The sequence below is a fragment of the Seriola lalandi genome, unplaced genomic scaffold (genome assembly GCF_002814215.2).
Source record: "Seriola lalandi dorsalis isolate HSWRI2012SDOR001 ecotype SW California unplaced genomic scaffold, Sedor1 jcf7180002054287, whole genome shotgun sequence".
NCBI classification, from domain to species: domain Eukaryota; kingdom Metazoa; phylum Chordata; class Actinopteri; order Carangiformes; family Carangidae; genus Seriola; species Seriola lalandi.
The window spans coordinates 32,722-48,936 of NW_019524840.1; the positions used below are offsets into that span (position 1 = coordinate 32,722).

At 42.2% G+C, this 16,215-nt stretch overlaps 1 protein-coding gene across 1 annotated transcript; it reads right to left on the reverse strand.

Annotated features, from left to right (window-relative positions):
* Positions 1–820: 820 nt before the first annotated feature.
* Positions 821–14,542, reverse strand: phldb3 (pleckstrin homology-like domain, family B, member 3). Its single transcript, XM_023405852.2, has 14 exons — positions 14,394–14,542; positions 14,055–14,165; positions 13,285–13,422; positions 12,673–12,801; positions 10,665–10,847; positions 7,754–7,864; positions 5,641–5,742; positions 5,241–5,328; positions 4,571–4,736; positions 4,311–4,392; positions 3,857–4,006; positions 3,030–3,240; positions 2,592–2,677; positions 821–1,590 (listed from the first exon to the last, which is right to left on the reverse strand). The coding sequence occupies exons 1-14, from the start codon at positions 14,538–14,540 to the stop codon at positions 1,456–1,458; spliced, it is 1,839 nt and encodes a 612-aa protein (XP_023261620.1). The 5' UTR covers positions 14,541–14,542; the 3' UTR covers positions 821–1,455.
* Between the last annotated feature and the right edge of the window lie 1,673 nt (positions 14,543–16,215).

Here is a 16,215-nt window from a genome sequence, read left to right on the forward strand (position 1 = left end):
TCTTGTAAGATTCCTGTGGGGAGGGGCGCTCAGCACAACAACAGGGTTTTGATACTCTCTCTGTATTACAGTAATGCAAATCTCCTCAGCTGTCTTCTAGGGGAATCACACTATAATCAACCCTGGGCAGCATTTCACAATAAAACACAAATGTTATTATTTTGTGGGATATAAGAAAAGAACACCTTGGTGACGTCCATTCAGTATGATTGTATGATTCAATGGTGAATTCTCTAAAAACAATTTTTTAGCTAAAATTGATTATAAAGCTAAATATTGCAGCCTCATTGTTTCATCTTCTGTTACTTGGACATGAAAAGGAAGTGACCAGAAACAAAATAACTGAAATAGAAAGTCAAGTCGCCTGCACATCTGTATTAGAGGAAGTAGTCATTTTCAATTAGTATTCAATAAAAACAAATACTGCAGAATAAATGCCTTTTGTGTGACATGTCTTTGAACAAAAGGTGGATTTATGATCACTCCTCAACCAATTCACCAATTTACAAGCTGCGTTGAAAGCCAGCCTACAAATATGTGCAGACATGAATAATGTACAAAGTATCAGGTAAAAAAAAAGAAATATATATATATATATATATTGCCGTTTGACAAAAGCTGTGGTCGAATTTTCCCGCAAGCAACAGGAGGAGATGTTTCTAAACTGTCAGCATTTTCAAACAGTACTGACTTGAGTTGGAGATGAAACAGAGTATTTTTACAAAACATATTTTTGTTTTATTGGTAATAATCAATGTTGCAAATCTCTCACCAATCAAGATTTATGTTGAAAAAAAAAAGGACAACAAACTAAAGCAACTGTTTTTACAAATAAACATTTAATAGTGCATTTATAACAGTGTATGTCTTCAATTATTTGCATAACAAACTCATATAAATTTCCAGATAATAAATTAATGCAATAAAATTGAATGTACAATCTGTCTTTACTGAAAACAAAGATACAGGAAGTGGACACATTAATGGGAACACCTGAAGATACAAAGCATAATTATTGCTGGGTTGCGTTACACTGAACAGGTGTTGCTATTACTGTGTCCACTCCCTGTTGAAGTAGTGTACACCAGTCCTGTAATGCCGGACTGCGACCAGCAGAGGGAGCTCAGGCTCAAACAGAGAAACCTCCCAGTAACAGACGCCCAGTGTGCAGACTGGTGCGTAAAGCTGCTTGCGGTTTGCAGCTGGATCAGCGGTGAACCTCTGCCACCGCTGAAGCATCACTCATCCAGTAACAGCTTCCTCCGCTGTGTTCGAGCAAATCTGTCCCAGCACATCAGCTCCGACTCTCGCGCACTTTATCCACATGTTCATGAGTCCAGGTGCAGAGTTGAGCCCCTGAGGTGGATCTCAGCCGAACCAGCCCCTCAGACGGGTGGTGGTGGAGGAGGCCTCAGTGGCTTCACGCAAGCATCGCACAGTCACATGTGCAAGAGGTCAATAACGGCTGTGCTCGTCTGTTGCCGTGACGATGACATCCATCCAGATCCGCATGGACACTGCATTGGAAGCCACTAGAAAGAAGAGACGGTCGTACGTCTTCACGCAGAACGTCAGACTGGGCCGTGGAGACTGAAGAGAAGGGACACACAGTGATAAAGTGATAAGTCATGAAGAAGAAGAAGCTTTTTAACACGACTTTGGGATTTTTCCATCGTGGTGATTGATTTGTTCAACATTTGTTAGGGATCTGCTACCATTGCTCATTTGAAGATTTTTCAGCTCAGCTCAAACGCTTCTGTCTTTACTTTCCGGAGAGGCAGAAAAATAGGCTTTTGTTGCTTCTAAGAATTCTTTGCATTTTCACTGGAAATCCAAAGTTATTATAGTAAACAAACAGAAAATCAGTTTCTTAAGCACAACTGCTTGCACTGGAGATGACTGATGTTTCATACTTCAACTGACATTAAAATAAAGAATGGGACATTTTGTGCACAAGCTTTGGTCCTTAAGACAAACTGTTTTGCTGATTTACTCGAGCAGTTATAAATACGTTGAAAATAAAGAAGAGGGTTTTCCATGGTGTAATGTGAACCTACAGTGTCATGTGACACTTTTTTTAAAACTGCACTAGTGTTACCTGATATCCCCCTTTGATTCCTAATAATTAAAGGTTATTTGCGTTTTTAATCCTGTGTAAATCTGCCAGGTGTATAATCTAACTAAATGACCCATCTGGAGACGGAGCGAACTCAAAGCAGTAAAACAAACTTTATGTTGTGTAAATACGTAACACATGCGGAGTGAATTCTCAAATCACATGAGGCCCCAAGGTGATACAGCGCTTTAACTTAAGAAGAAGCCCAATATTCATTAAAAAGATTCAAGCTGCAACAATCTCAGATTCTTTATAGACAGAAATCTTTATCAACACATTCAATGATGTTGGTTCAGACCCTTTTCCTCATGACAAAGACCCTGTAGCCTGAAGTCCAGTTTAAACTGCATTTATCAAACTGTTGCCTAGTGGATTCAAAGTCCAGAGATTTGGCACAGATTCTCAGTCAGATGAAACACTCCACACACTTTGATCGATTTTTTTAAGTCAGTTTGTGTAGTGTGTGAGAACTCACAGATGCGGCTGTTCGTAGATGGTCGTAGTAAACTTCTTCTATGGCCTGGAAGTAGATGACTCCCTTAAGCTTCCTCTCATCGCAGTCTGCAGCAAAAGGGAGAGGCAAGTTAGATTAAGACATTTCTACCCAAGTCATAAAAGTTATTACCACTCTTTCTTACTTTCTTATGAATTTAAAATAGATTCATTACTATTTAATTCCTCTCTTCCTTTCTATTTCTCAACTGTAGTAAATAAATTAAATTAAATGATTTAAGTTGCTTTTTCTTAATATAAACCATTTTGGGAGATTCAGACAGAACAACAAAGCAGATGGAGAATGGAAGCTGGAAAACAAAGCTACTGATGCAATATTATCTTAAAACATGCTCGACAGGCTTTAGTTCAGGCAGACGTGGTCATCGTGAGCACACAGCGCCGCTCCAGCCAGTCTAACCTGTATAGTACGCCAGTCTTCTGTGGTCCATGTCAAACAGGAACCATCTCTTCTTCCAGGTTTTGACCCTCCCCCCTCTTTTGGTCAGGAAGCCCGCGCAGCGTCGAGGCGTCAGCCGCAGGTCTGTGCAGCCGACCACCCCATGACCCAAAGACTCCACGTGGGCCCGGAGGTCAAAGTTCGGAGAGAGGAAGAGGGGCAGGCTGCGCTGCTGCAGGGACAGATGGAGTTTAAATGTGGTTGAAAAGAGTCACTACATTTTCCATGGAAAGTGAGGAAACTGTGGCCTTTAGCCATGGTTACACTTGTTTTTGAGACAAACAAACTGAGCTTTCTGTGATCAGAAGATAAAGATTTGATCATATTGGATAACGATACTGGACGCGTCTGTTGTTTTCCTCACATGTACTCTACCTTTCCTACACTGCAAAAACTGACTGATTTAAGTTCATATTTCTGAAACAACGACTTAACATTGATTCAAACACAGAACACAGTTGTATAATAACTGGTGGCTTCATTTATTGAAAGCCTGTGTTAAAAAAAACTGGGAAACGTTTAATAGGACGTGGGTGTTTACCTGGCATTGAGGGTCAGACTGTACAGGATATTTGCATTATGGAAAAATGCAATTTCGGAGCGTGACGTATGTCAGCAACTAAACGTTAGGAGACTTCAGCCTCTGTTGCATCTCTTCTAAATATTATTTTTTAATCCATTTCCTGCAGCTGCTACTTAATAACCAGAGCTGTGTTCACAGAGAGAAGCTGAAAATGTATCTTCTGTGGTCCTTAAACGCTACCTGATGGTTGTCATTTCATACATACCTCTGGGGAGTTTGGGGGAGAACTGGCCTTTGGTTCCTCCTTTGGTTCTGGTTCTGGTCTTTGCGGAGTTTCTGTCTCCAGCGGTTCTGTTCTGGGAGAGTTGAGCTCTCGCTGACTTCTCTCCTCCAACAACAACCGCCGTCGCTCTTCCTGCATGTACACATGAATCATAGAAAATTATTTGTATTGTATTGATATATGTATCCATATGTGAAAACCCCTGTTTCCAGTTTCAAAACACATAAATTCAAATCATATGGCCGCACATTTTTCAGTCTTGGCATTTCCCAATGCTGCAAACACGCATTACAAACATCCACATATCTGCTGGCAGTCTTCTTGGACCATCATGTGCGAGCTGAGTGGGTGTCAGTGATCAGACAGCCGTGTCTAATGCAGTGTGTTGCGGATGATTAGAGGTGCCAGCTAGTGTTTCCCACGGCAGGTGACTCACCCTCTCTCTGAGCAGCCTCTCTCTCTCTGCCTTGGCTTCCCTCAGTTTCTTCTCAATCTCCACAAGATCCAACAGGCATGGGCTGTGAGAGGAAGAGTTACATTGATTCATTACTGAAGGGAACACAATCACCGCAAGTTAAAACTGGTATTACAATAAAACATACCACATATGGATCAGTCACAAACATACATAAAATAAATAAATATAAAAAAAAAGCCACTCCTTGTGTTAATCAAACGAGCAGTGAAGTAACTGACCTGGCAGCTCGAGAGCTTGTCGTACTGTTGCACGGAGTGAAGAGCCCGCCGCCGTTGCTCGTCCCAGGTCTGTGCCCACTGCTGTGTCCATTGCTGAGTCTATGGGAGGGAGGCGGGGAAGTGAAAGCCTCTGGCGTCTGGCTGTCTGGAAGCGTCCTCACCAACCCTGAGAGAGGAAGGAGATGATAGAAAAAGACACATGAGAAACAAAATGAGTCGGTCAGCACAAAGGGCTTTATGTAAGGTGTGGGAGAAGTAACGCAAGTGTATGAAGTTGATAAAACACATGAGATCAAGAGCGTTCAGTTACAGCATTCAGGAACAGATCACTGCAAGTGAAGGGAGGGCAAGACTTGACATGACCTTGCACATCAGGCTACTCTGACATTTGGTGACAGATAGGTGTGTGATTATGTTCACAGATACCACTGAGGAGTCTCTAGACTTAAGTATAGGGGCGCTTCTCTGGCTCATCCGGTCTGTGCAGGTAAATCCTGCTCTCTGCAAACATAATAACAACATGGCGACTCTACTGACACACCTTTGATTTGACTAAAAGGGAGGGAACTGAACAAACAGTGGGACAAAACGAGGGCATGAGTGCAGAGAGAGCGAGCTCAGCTTAAGCAATCAGGAGCACAATAGGTAAGAGAAAAGGAGAATAGCTCACCCTGTGCTGAGAGCGGCCTGTCGTTAAGCTTGTTGTTGCGGTGCGAGCTCCGTCTTCTGGGCAAACTGGTAGATTCTTTGCATGGCTCCTACAAAATAAGAGAACAGAGTGTGCATGTGAAACATTTCAACTTCATCTCAAAATGTTTTTAAACTATGACAAGATTAGTCTCTTGATTATTTTCATAAGCAACTGATCGTTTTGTAAGAATAAATACTGAAAACTCACTGCACCTGCCTCTCACATGTCAATATTTGCTTATTCTTTTTAGCCTTCTGTGATATGAAACTGAGTGTCTTTGAGTTTTGGACTGCAGGACGGACAAAACAAGAAATTTGTCCATAATGAAAATAACTGTAAATTTCTAGCCCTCTTGTTTCCATGGTGACAGGTGGCATACCTGAGGGGGCTTGTGAGCGGTCAGAGGGGAAAGTGACATCATGCAGGGGGCAGAGCCGGTGATGTTCGACCAATCGGCGAGCGGCTTCTTTTCTTTGTGAACCTGTGGGAGTACATTAAATTTCATTCGAAATTCAGTCACGCATCTTCGATGAAAACCCGCCGCCAGGTCGCGAAAACACCAACAGCTTATATGAACCGCGGCAGGGGGGAAGATCACAAACGCAGTGACTGACGAAGGCTGCCGCGTTAGACATACCACATCTGGCTGAGAATGAAAACTCCACTTCCAAGAGGGATCGCAATGAGTTAAAAAATTATCATTGCCTCACTATCTTTCCCTCCCTCCCTGCTTGACTCACAAACACATGAGCAATTCAGTCGCCACATGCAGTCCAGTGTTTAACCCTTATCTGTCTCTATCACCACTCTACATTAGCACTTGCCCACAGGGAATGTATGAAAATGAAGACTTAAAAGCTTTTATGTAACCGTTTTCTCCAACATTTAGTTGATATCTTAGAGTAAAATCTGTTACAAATGCTTCCAGTGTCCCTTGTTGCTACAGTGAGATCCAATCAGATTCATTTTTCCAAAACTATCTAGTGTCTCTGTCATTTTCTGTCAGACACGATGAGCTCTCACAGTCGTACTGTAGTCACACATACTTGGTCATGTTGTCTGACACCGTCTTGTCCCTCTCTCCTCCTCTGTGCTGCCACTCCCTTCTGCCCGACCCCCAGCTGTCTCTCTTCTCTCACTTAGAAGAGCACATCAACTAAACATTGAGGCAGTTTTCTGACCAACAACCTGAACGACCGCCAGCCATGCAGATCGATTTGAGTGCAGATTTCGTAGCTTACCGCTCGCTGCAAGGATGTGAAACTTCTCCCAGCTCGCCTTCTCTCTCCCTCTCACACATCCGCACACACTCACATGTACACACACATTCACAAACGCAGCACCCTCCCTCTCATTGCTCACTCCTCCCTCTATCCCTTCCTTCCCCTCCCTCCAGCTTAACTTAAGCTCTCTCGCTCACTCTCTCCATGTCTGATTTGCTTTTTCTCCATTCACATCTCGTCTCCTCCTCATTTTAACTGGTGCGGTCGTATGTCTGATCAAAGGCAAACCGCTGGCTGTGTGATAAAGTCACAGCACAGTTTAATTAGTGACTGAGTAAATCACATACTTTGGAACAGCAAGAATTCATAATAAACACTGATAACACATGGTGTGGGCTGTCCTTTAAATTTTAGCCTACAAACAGTCAGGGCATGTTTCTTATAAAACTGAGCTGAAGTCCGGTGGAAAAAAGAGATGAAAGACAAAGTTTAAAAGACAGTAGTTTGATTCGATTTTTCATCCATTTTTATGCAGCATTGTGGGAAAATCACATGATTCATCTCCAGAGGCTCACCTCGTAAACAACATGCTATATAAGGCTTCTCTTATGTACTTAGAATGAAATATTACTGTATCAGTAAGTTAGCTTGTTAGCACATCTGAGCTAGGTACGCTTCGGTTAGCAGCACAACTAGCTGTAACAAACACTGACATAATCAGTTCATCACGTCATGAAGTTGGCGAGCTCCATAGCAAACAGTTGAATTTATAACCATCCTACAGACATGGAGCAACATTAGCATTCATTTGGATCCTTGTTTGCACCAGCCTGAGGAATCTAAGCCCAATATTCACTCTCCTCTAGCTCCATTTTGGTCTCGCACCAACTCCTGAGGGGAATAAGAGGCTCTTTAGTTGCTAAATACTCCTCTACGTTGATCAGCTAGTTGCCGATTCTGCATCACTGCTGTTTGATGCTGAGCAAGTAGTGTTCAGTGACTTTATTAGAGCTTTTTTTTTGTTGCTAAAATAAAAGCTTTCTGCTGAGTGAATCAAAACATTTTTCAGTTCAATGTAAAACCGAGAATTAGAGGTTGATTTCTTACACAGTCGCCATTTTCAATTTGTGCTGGTTCACTTCTTTTTGCTAAATTCGAAAAAGTGTTTCAAAACTGTGTCAAATATCAATGACAGACTAATGAATGAACCACCAAAGCAAAATATTACTGTTTGTTAAGTAGTCTACAATATTAACCAATCCCTCTTACCGTTTGATTTGTGTGGATGAGTCCTCTCCTCTCTTTCCTCAAGGCGTTCAGCTCCCTCTCCTTCTCCCTCTCCATCTCCTTCAGCTCTCTCTCCAACTGCTGGACTCGCTCCTGATAATTCAGAACATAACTCCTGTCAGCGTGGACTGCCATATGCTTTCTCCTCCTCAAAAGAAATGTCCTGTGCTGCAGCTGATTCATCTGGCTGGCCCGAGTTTACTTAATCTTTTCATTATGCTGTGATGTAATATGAGGTAAATATCCCTGATGTGACAGGGTGTGTGTGTGTTGTGTGAGGAAACGCAGAGCCCTGAGTTAAGTCGATCTTTTCAGCAGAGATACAATGCAAATCAAACATCCACTTTACAAGTCAATGAGAGGCACGAGACAAGACGCATGACAGCAGGGCTGAGAGTGTAACTCAAAGAAAATCATGGACCAATATTAAATCAGCACCTTAATGTGACACAGTGAGAGACAGACAGACAGACAGACAGACAGACAGACAGACAGACAGACAGACAGACAGACAGAGGGTTTAGACATGAGCTGTCCTCTGCAGCGAGGCCACACTGCAGCTGAGTCAACTACCATCCCTCTCACACAATCCCTCTCTTCATCTCTGCACTCCACCTCTTACATACTCCAGCTAATCGCTCAGCAATTCGATATTATTTTCACCATCTATATTTTGTCTGTATTTATATGTTCCCTTGGAGTCCGACGTGAATGGAAAAGCAGCCTTTTGAAATTTCATATGTCAGATTGCAAACAAAAAAAACACATGTACAGAATTGCTCTCACTTTCAAATGGAGGCAGCCTCAGAAATAAGTTAGATACGTGCATTTGATCTTTTACTGGCCTGTAAACAGTAGTTTATTAACAAAGCATCTGTCAGCATTCACTGCACACCACTTTTTAGCCACGCTAGCAAATTTTATGCAAACGTGGATTTGGTCCCCGGAAGATGAATCCCTGACTTATATTTTGTCGCCACCATGAGACTGGGCATTGTGCTTTTCAGTAAAATGTCTTGAATACTATCAGATGGCTTGAAATGAAAACTCATGTTCCCTGTGGGAGGAGTTGTAGTGGCTCTGGTGGTACCCTGACTTTTCACTAACGCCATCATCAGGTCATAATATTTATTTGTCCAGTACTGAATTAAAACTAAGTTCCCATCACCTGTTAAGCATCAGCAGTGTCACTGAGCTCACAGAGGTGCTTGCATGGCTGTAGTATATTTTAGCCGATCACGATAGCTTTGTAAATGTGACTTGACAACACAGAAAGTGTTGCAACGAGCATGTGAGGTGAGCGTAAATATGCACATCACTGTCATGTTTAGAGGTTGTGTACAAACAATCTGAAGCTCAGACCCTGAATTAGAGATTGAAAACAATATATAATTAAGTCAGTACAATCATCATCTCAACAAAGTGCACATTAAGGTGCCGGTGTTTCAACAGTCGGCGTGTCACTGTGATTGTAAATTTAGTGCCAAAATATTCCAGGCCTCTTCAAATGATCATCTTGATCTGAAGAGGTTTACGGTCTCGCAGTTTGTTGCATTTCTTGACTTTCTTTATTATGAAGCTGCTGAATAAATTGATAGAAAAATATGATAATTATCTTGGGTTCCACAGTAAATCAGACGTAGCTGGGAGCTATATTGTCTCTGTGCCTGTTCTGGTAAGTCCAACCAAGGCCTCTCTGTTCTCTGTCCAGTAAACTCCTGAATGACAGGCATTGTATTTTGTTCCCAAAATAACATTGATAAATAAATGTGATCTCAATGTTGAACAAAATAATCCCCATTATCTTTTTAGCCATGACTGCGTGGACTTGATCCAAACTTTTCCAAATCCCCTCCCCCGTCTCTCCTCCTCCACTTTCCCTCCGTCTTGATCTTCGATTTGTCTATCATGGTGGCCTCTGGTGTAATTATTCTCACTGCGCAGAGTCATGTGACAGCGTCACGGTGATGCTGGCGAGTGTGAGGTAAAGAGTTCATGTTCATGTCAGCAATTGACAGTGGAGGAGGGAGGGAGGGAGGGAGGGAGGGCACGTCTGAAACTGCAGTGACAACCATGGACTGTGAAGGGAAAAGAGAGAGAGTGTGTGTGTGTGTGTGTGTGTGTGTGTGTGTGTGTGCACTCTAATTCCCACCCTGACTAGCCGTCTAATGTGGCATTAAGTCCCTAAAGGCCAGTAAGTTAATAACAACAATGCTACAGCAAAGCTTTGGAAATAAATGCCAACAACTCTGATTATTATAAGAGGAACACAGATTTGTGGCTTTAGAGTTCACTCTCTGGTCTGCCCTCTCCTTATTTTAACTCTATGTGACTTTTTGTGTGAATCACTGATCACAGATAATAGAGATGGGAAGAGGTGAGCAGCTGCGCAAGAAAAATCAATCAATATTGGAGAAGTAGAGGTCGATAAGGGTCGTGGGTTCCTACACAAATACTGAAGGAAACAAACTTTCATAAACTCAAGTGAGAGTTTTAATTAAGGTGCACATCTACACTTCTATCCGGATACAGTAAAATCTTGTCTAGCATTGTACGTCTGTGTCCAGGGTGAGATTACAATAACAGAAACATATTACAATGTAGAATAACCAAGTTCAAAAGGACCAAATGTTTTTAAATCTGAACTTTATGAAACTTCACTGATGTGAATTTCTTTTTTCTTTTTTCTTTTTTTTTGCAAGGGTGTTGTGTTGGATCGCATTAGATTGCAGGGCGTTCCTGTTACTTCCTGCGCCCGCTGTAACATATCTGAACTGAGGGGAAGTGTGTGTGAGGGTTAATGTCACGTCAGCCAGCGAGTGTAAACGATGGCATGAGGATCATACAACACATCAGACAGCAGCTGTGAAATTCTCTAAAACACATCGTTTACCTGCGCTGTGCTGACCACGCGCTGCTGACGTGACATTTCCTTTTCCATTTCCCCGTCTTTCTCTCCCTCCTTCTCCTTGTCCGCCGCTCTCTCGTCCTCCTCATCGATGCCGCTCTCTCGCTCCAGAACACGAAACTCCCAATCCTCAAAGGCCCGAGCTGCTGCCTCCATCACCTCTTTCTCCTGCAATAAAAACACAGAAAAAGTCTTATCTGACTGCCCTTGATTTGATCCTCTAGGAAATTGTGACAGTCAAACATTTAATCCGTTTATCGAGAAAATGATTGGTAGATAAATTGATAATGAAAAATGATTGTTAGTTGAATGTCTGATAGAGTTTACTGTATTTTCTGACTGTTTAGATTTTACTAAAATTCCAAGATCTTCAACACTTGATGTTGCTGTTCTTTGATTCAAAGTTTGTTATTTAAATAACCCCCCCCCCTCCAAAGGCAGACCTGAGTAACCTTCAGTAAATTTTATGCAGCATTTTGTGAAATTTACTGTCTATCGCTTCATTCATCCATTTGCATGAAGCGATAGACAGTACGATCCAATTCCAAAATGCTACACCTTCATTTGAGAAGTGCTTTAACTCCTTTTATTACTCAATCAGTAAAACATACAACAGAAGATAGCAGATTTTTATTTTCATTCCAGATGCGTTTGTGTGCATCAACATCCAGATGCTGCTTCAATGTAGTGGCCATCTCCGTACAGAATCAAAGGCTTCAGTACATTACGTGCAAATCATAATTTGACTTTAATTTATTTATTGTTCAGAAGGAAAAAAAAACTTCTGGCAATTTATATATCTTCAGAATTTGTCAGTATAACCACGAGCTTCAATGCTTCGCTTCCTACTGAACCTGAAGAACACTTTCAAAAACAGTCAAGACATGTCGAGTGCACAAAAGTGCAAGTGAAAGTAAAAAGTCACACAGTCTTATTGTCCCATCAGGAGCCTCTCTGTCTTATAAATGGGATACCTGCCGTCTTTTTCTTGTGCAGTGTTTATTCTAGTCTTCTATGTAAGTCCCCTATTTGTGTGCATAAGTGTGGTTTTTTCTGTGAAGCAATTTGTGTCAAACCAGTTTCTAAAAGCTCTTTCAAGATAAACCTGACATGTCACAACATCCAGTAACAACCTGCTGCTGGACTTCACCAAACATGTCATTAAAACACGGCTTTTTAAACACAGCGCTGTCCCATCTTGTTCTGTCACATTTACGAAATACAATACACATCTGTGTGTGTGTGTGTGTGTGTGTGTGTGTGTAAACTTCAGAAACACTGACACATCAGGTCAAACAGGTACTGAACAAGCTCACATTGTGCAGCTAAAAAAAACATCATTTAAAGGAGTCAACACTGATGACAACATGTCGACACTCCAGCACGTTTTAGGTTTCACCTGGATATCTGCCTCCAATGTGATTATTATTACACTTTCAGTATCCTCTAAACATGTTCAGGAACATCAGATACGCCACAGGGCTTAAAGACTTCAGAGTGTTGATCAATAAATTGTGGATTGTTGTCTGAAACAATATAGATTTTCTTGGGCCATGTTAGAAATCTTCACCACTAGAGCACCACCTTCATGTGTTTCTAAATATGATTTACCACCCAAACCCTCTCAAAGTAGGAAATAAACGCTGGTTGTTGTAACTGAATCACTCCTAATCTAATAGATTTTGTATTTAGATTACATCACCTGGCTAGTTTAATTCCCATGATTCCTGGGAAGCTTGCAAGTCAGGTTACAGATGGCAGTCTGTTTGTGTTTAATATATTTCCACAGAAGAGATTCCAGTGTTGCACAGGCAGCGATGATGAATCCTTCCCTGATAGTTTAGTGGATGTTTTGACAAAGCTGAACTTTTGTACATGTGTGTGGTATTCACCCAAGTTATCATCCATGCTGCATAAAGATATACATATATATATGTGTATATACACACACACACACACACACACACACACACACACACACACAGCCACTCACCTGCTGCAGCTGCAGGGTTAGCTGTGCTCTCTGGCTCTCTGGCTGACTGGGGATCAGTTTCTCCTTCTCCTCACACCTCCTCTTCAGCTCCTCCACCCTACGTCTCTCCTCCTCCAGACTCTCTCGCTCCTGCGGTAGCAGACGTGGCGAGAAAAGGAGTGAAGCAAGAGTACAGTTCTCACGTAAGTTTCTAAAGCAAAAACAAAAACTATTTCAAAAGGGAAAAATAAACATTTCACAACCATGTATACAGGATAACTAGAGACATTTGTCTTCGACCGGCGCTGTCCTGGAGCCTGTGACATCCAACAATCATTTCACGGGAACTGACTTATCATTAAAAGGATCTTGTTTTGATGTTAGTGGAACATTACCAAGCCCACACGTTTCTGCGGAATCCTTTAAGTTTACTTTTTCTGTTGTGATTGTGATCTCTACACTAAGCCATTAAACGTAACATCAACACATATTAGCTTCGTCTCCAAGAAAGAAGTTCATTTGGTCATGAATCATAAAGACATGACACAAACTCATTACTTCTATTGCTGTAAGCAATGAAAAACTAAATTTAACAGATCATATATTACACAAAACTAAATGAGTTTCTCTTACCTTTGGTCTGTCGGTGTGTCTGTGTCTCTCTTTCTGCCTGGCCTCGTGCTGTAGCGCCTGCAGCTTCTGTGTGTGTCTGAGCAGCTGGTTCCTCTCCGTCTGCAGCTCGCCCTGCAGCAGGGCGATTTCCAGCTGCAGCTGTGAGGACAGAAGACTGGAGACTGAGCTGAATCATATTGACCGGAGCTTGAGCAAGTCAGAGATATGCATTCCTTTACCGTGACTGTGGTGGTGTTTGGAAATGGCGTGGAGATTTAAAAATGCAGACTTCAGCAGCGACGCAATTGAAATCACTTTAGTGCTTTCCGTGAACGCTCTGTCGGGGTTGTTAATTTGTTGCAGCAGTCAAAGTGCATCAAAAGGAAAAAAAAAAAAAAAAAACCTGTGATAAAAGTTTAACCACCTGTTGTTATGCAACAGATGGCAACATTTCTTCCACTTCATTCTGATTATTGTCATTATTGATTCATCTTCTCAACTGATCATCCATGAAAAAAAAGAAAAAAAAGAAAGGTCAGTTTCTTAGAGCTTGAGTCAGATCTTTAAATAGCTCCTCTTATCCAAACAACAGTCCCAATCCCAAAGATTCATTTAACTAGCATTCAAGCAAAAAAGCTGCAGATACTCAACTTTCCATTGATTGGCTTGATTAATTATTTTACCTCTTTCAATTCCTCCAGTTGTCTGCTGCACATTTTTGTGACAAATTCAGACGATTGGTGGTTTTTGTGTCCGTCTGTGATTGGACAACACGTGTCTCACACGCTCACCTCAATCTTTAGTTCCTCCTTCTGTTGGTCGATCTCTGCAATTCGCTGTTGGAGCATTGAGGCCGATGGCAGGACCCTCAATGAGCCCGCCTCCACCTTTCTAATGCAGGACTGAGAAAAAGAAAATAAAAAACGCTGACAAAGTCACCAGATGAAAGCTTCAAAGTAATAAAGAGTTTAGTCTAGAAATGTGGTGTGAGTCACTGGTTTCAATGCATGTAGGAAGATGCTTCCTTGTTCTTACAGGAGCTGGTTTCCTGTGCCACCAACACACAGTCTGGCATGAAAAGAGTCTGTTACTACATCGCCATCACCAACAGCCTTGCCTCACTCACTTACCTTCTCGCTCTCTGTGCTGCTGCTCTCTGTATCTGACTCCGCCCCTGAGGAGGCGGGACTCTGACCTCCGGCCACTCTGGCGATCCACGGCGGCCGTAGCCCCTGCTGCCACTGGCTCCTGGAGCTCTCCATGTTATGTTGGGGCATTTCTAAAAGGCAGAGACAGAGGAGGCAGTTATTGAGAGGTACAGAGCGGGGGGTGGCGGGGGGGCAACTGAGTTTAGTGAATATTGTGGTAATCTAATCTGCTGCACGGTTGAAGGCGTATAGTATGAGGTGGATCAGGTGACAGGTCACAGAGGGGATATCACGGCTGAGTAAAACTGCATATGCACTTTAAAACTCAGAAGCCCCAATTCATGATGGAGAAAACACCTCCCAGTCAAGAGGAAGCAACAGTGAAAGAGGAGAGAATACAGGATGTGGGTGGTGGTTTGTGGTTGGTAGTTCAGGCTATTTCTCTTAGCGAAGGACTCTTAGTGTGTGTGTGTGTGTGTGTGTGTGTGTGTGTGTGTGTGTGTGTGTGTGTGTGTGTGTGTGTGTGTGAGAACACCAGCGTGATTAATAATAGTCTTTCCTGCTGGAGGCTTTTGATGTGCATCAGCAGAGAGACGGTAAATGAAAAGAGCTAGAACAATCGTTGAAATACTACAGTGAGACATTGCCCACAAAATTTCTGCAGAAACATCAGAACAGACTTTGAAGTACTTTCATGTTGTACTTTTTGGTCTGTGTGTCATATTCATGCGCGTTTATCCGGGCAAATATCATTACATAGTGTTTACAATCTCCTACATCAAAGTGTTTCCCAGCGTTTGGGAATATGTTGGCCTAAAGGCCTATATTATCCTGTTGGCTTTATTCTATTTCGCCGTTTCACCCTCAACTGTGTGGCCTCTCTTTATGCAACAACAAGCATGCTTGCAGAAACACGCATGTGTGCACAGACCAAAACCAATTTGTGGGAAAATACTTCTGATTCCTATTGTCCAACCTTTTTCCCACCATCTTCCCTCGGCCCCTGTGCCCTGCCTCTCTCCTTGTATCCATACCTTATTAGGCTGCAGGAAGCGCCGGCAGAGTGGAAGCAGAGAGATAAATATACAGCAGAGATATGAGTGAGGGCTTCCAAATAACGACTGGCACAGTGACATCGAGAGAGAGAGACAAGGGAGTGGGGGAGAGAAAGGGAGGCATGGACAGATAGAGGGAACAGAGAACGACAGGAAGTGTAAAATGTCAGAGGCCAGTGTCTTGTGCAGCTTCAGAGAGGTGTCCACGGATATAGAATACACTAGTGTTCACAGAAGATACATAGTTTTCATATAAATGTATTTTTAATCATCAAATAACTACTGAATTTGTACATTAAGTTTACTGGTTCATCATCCTCACACTTGGGTAAAAAGGGAAATCTGCTTCTATAAAATGCTCGGTAGATGAAATGCCTTCCTTCATAAGGACGTAATGGTCTGTGAACAAGAATAAACAAGAGTTTATTCTTAACCATTTTATTTTATCTGACCCTAATGAGTCTGTCATAAAGGTTATTTCTGGTATGTGACCGATGGAACAAAGTAATAACAAAGTGCTAAGTGCAGAGAAAAGAGTGAAGCTTGCACGCCCATCCCCTACTTGTAGGATAGATGTCACTGATCTGAAAAGGAAGGGGATCAACGGCCCATGTGTCATGCAATTTCCTACAGTCTGTGCAGTTGGAGTATGTGATGCTAACGCATTTCAAAGGAGACAGCACTAACACCACATACACAGATGTGTGCCCGATGCAGAATTACAGAACTACCGTTGATACTTTCAATGT

Excerpts from the sequence above, each read along its gene's own strand:
- phldb3 (XM_023405852.2), bottom strand. The coding sequence starts at position 14,540 with ATGCCCCAACATAACATGGAGAGCTCCAGGAGCCAGTGGCAGCAGGGG. Across the intron at positions 5,743-7,753 it reads TCATCCACACAAATCAAACG|GTTCACAAAGAAAAGAAGCC; the intron begins GTAAGAGGGATT and ends GTACTCCCACAG. Across the intron at positions 4,737-5,240 it reads CAGGCCGCTCTCAGCACAGG|GGTTGGTGAGGACGCTTCCA; the intron begins GTGAGCTATTCT and ends TTCCTCTCTCAG.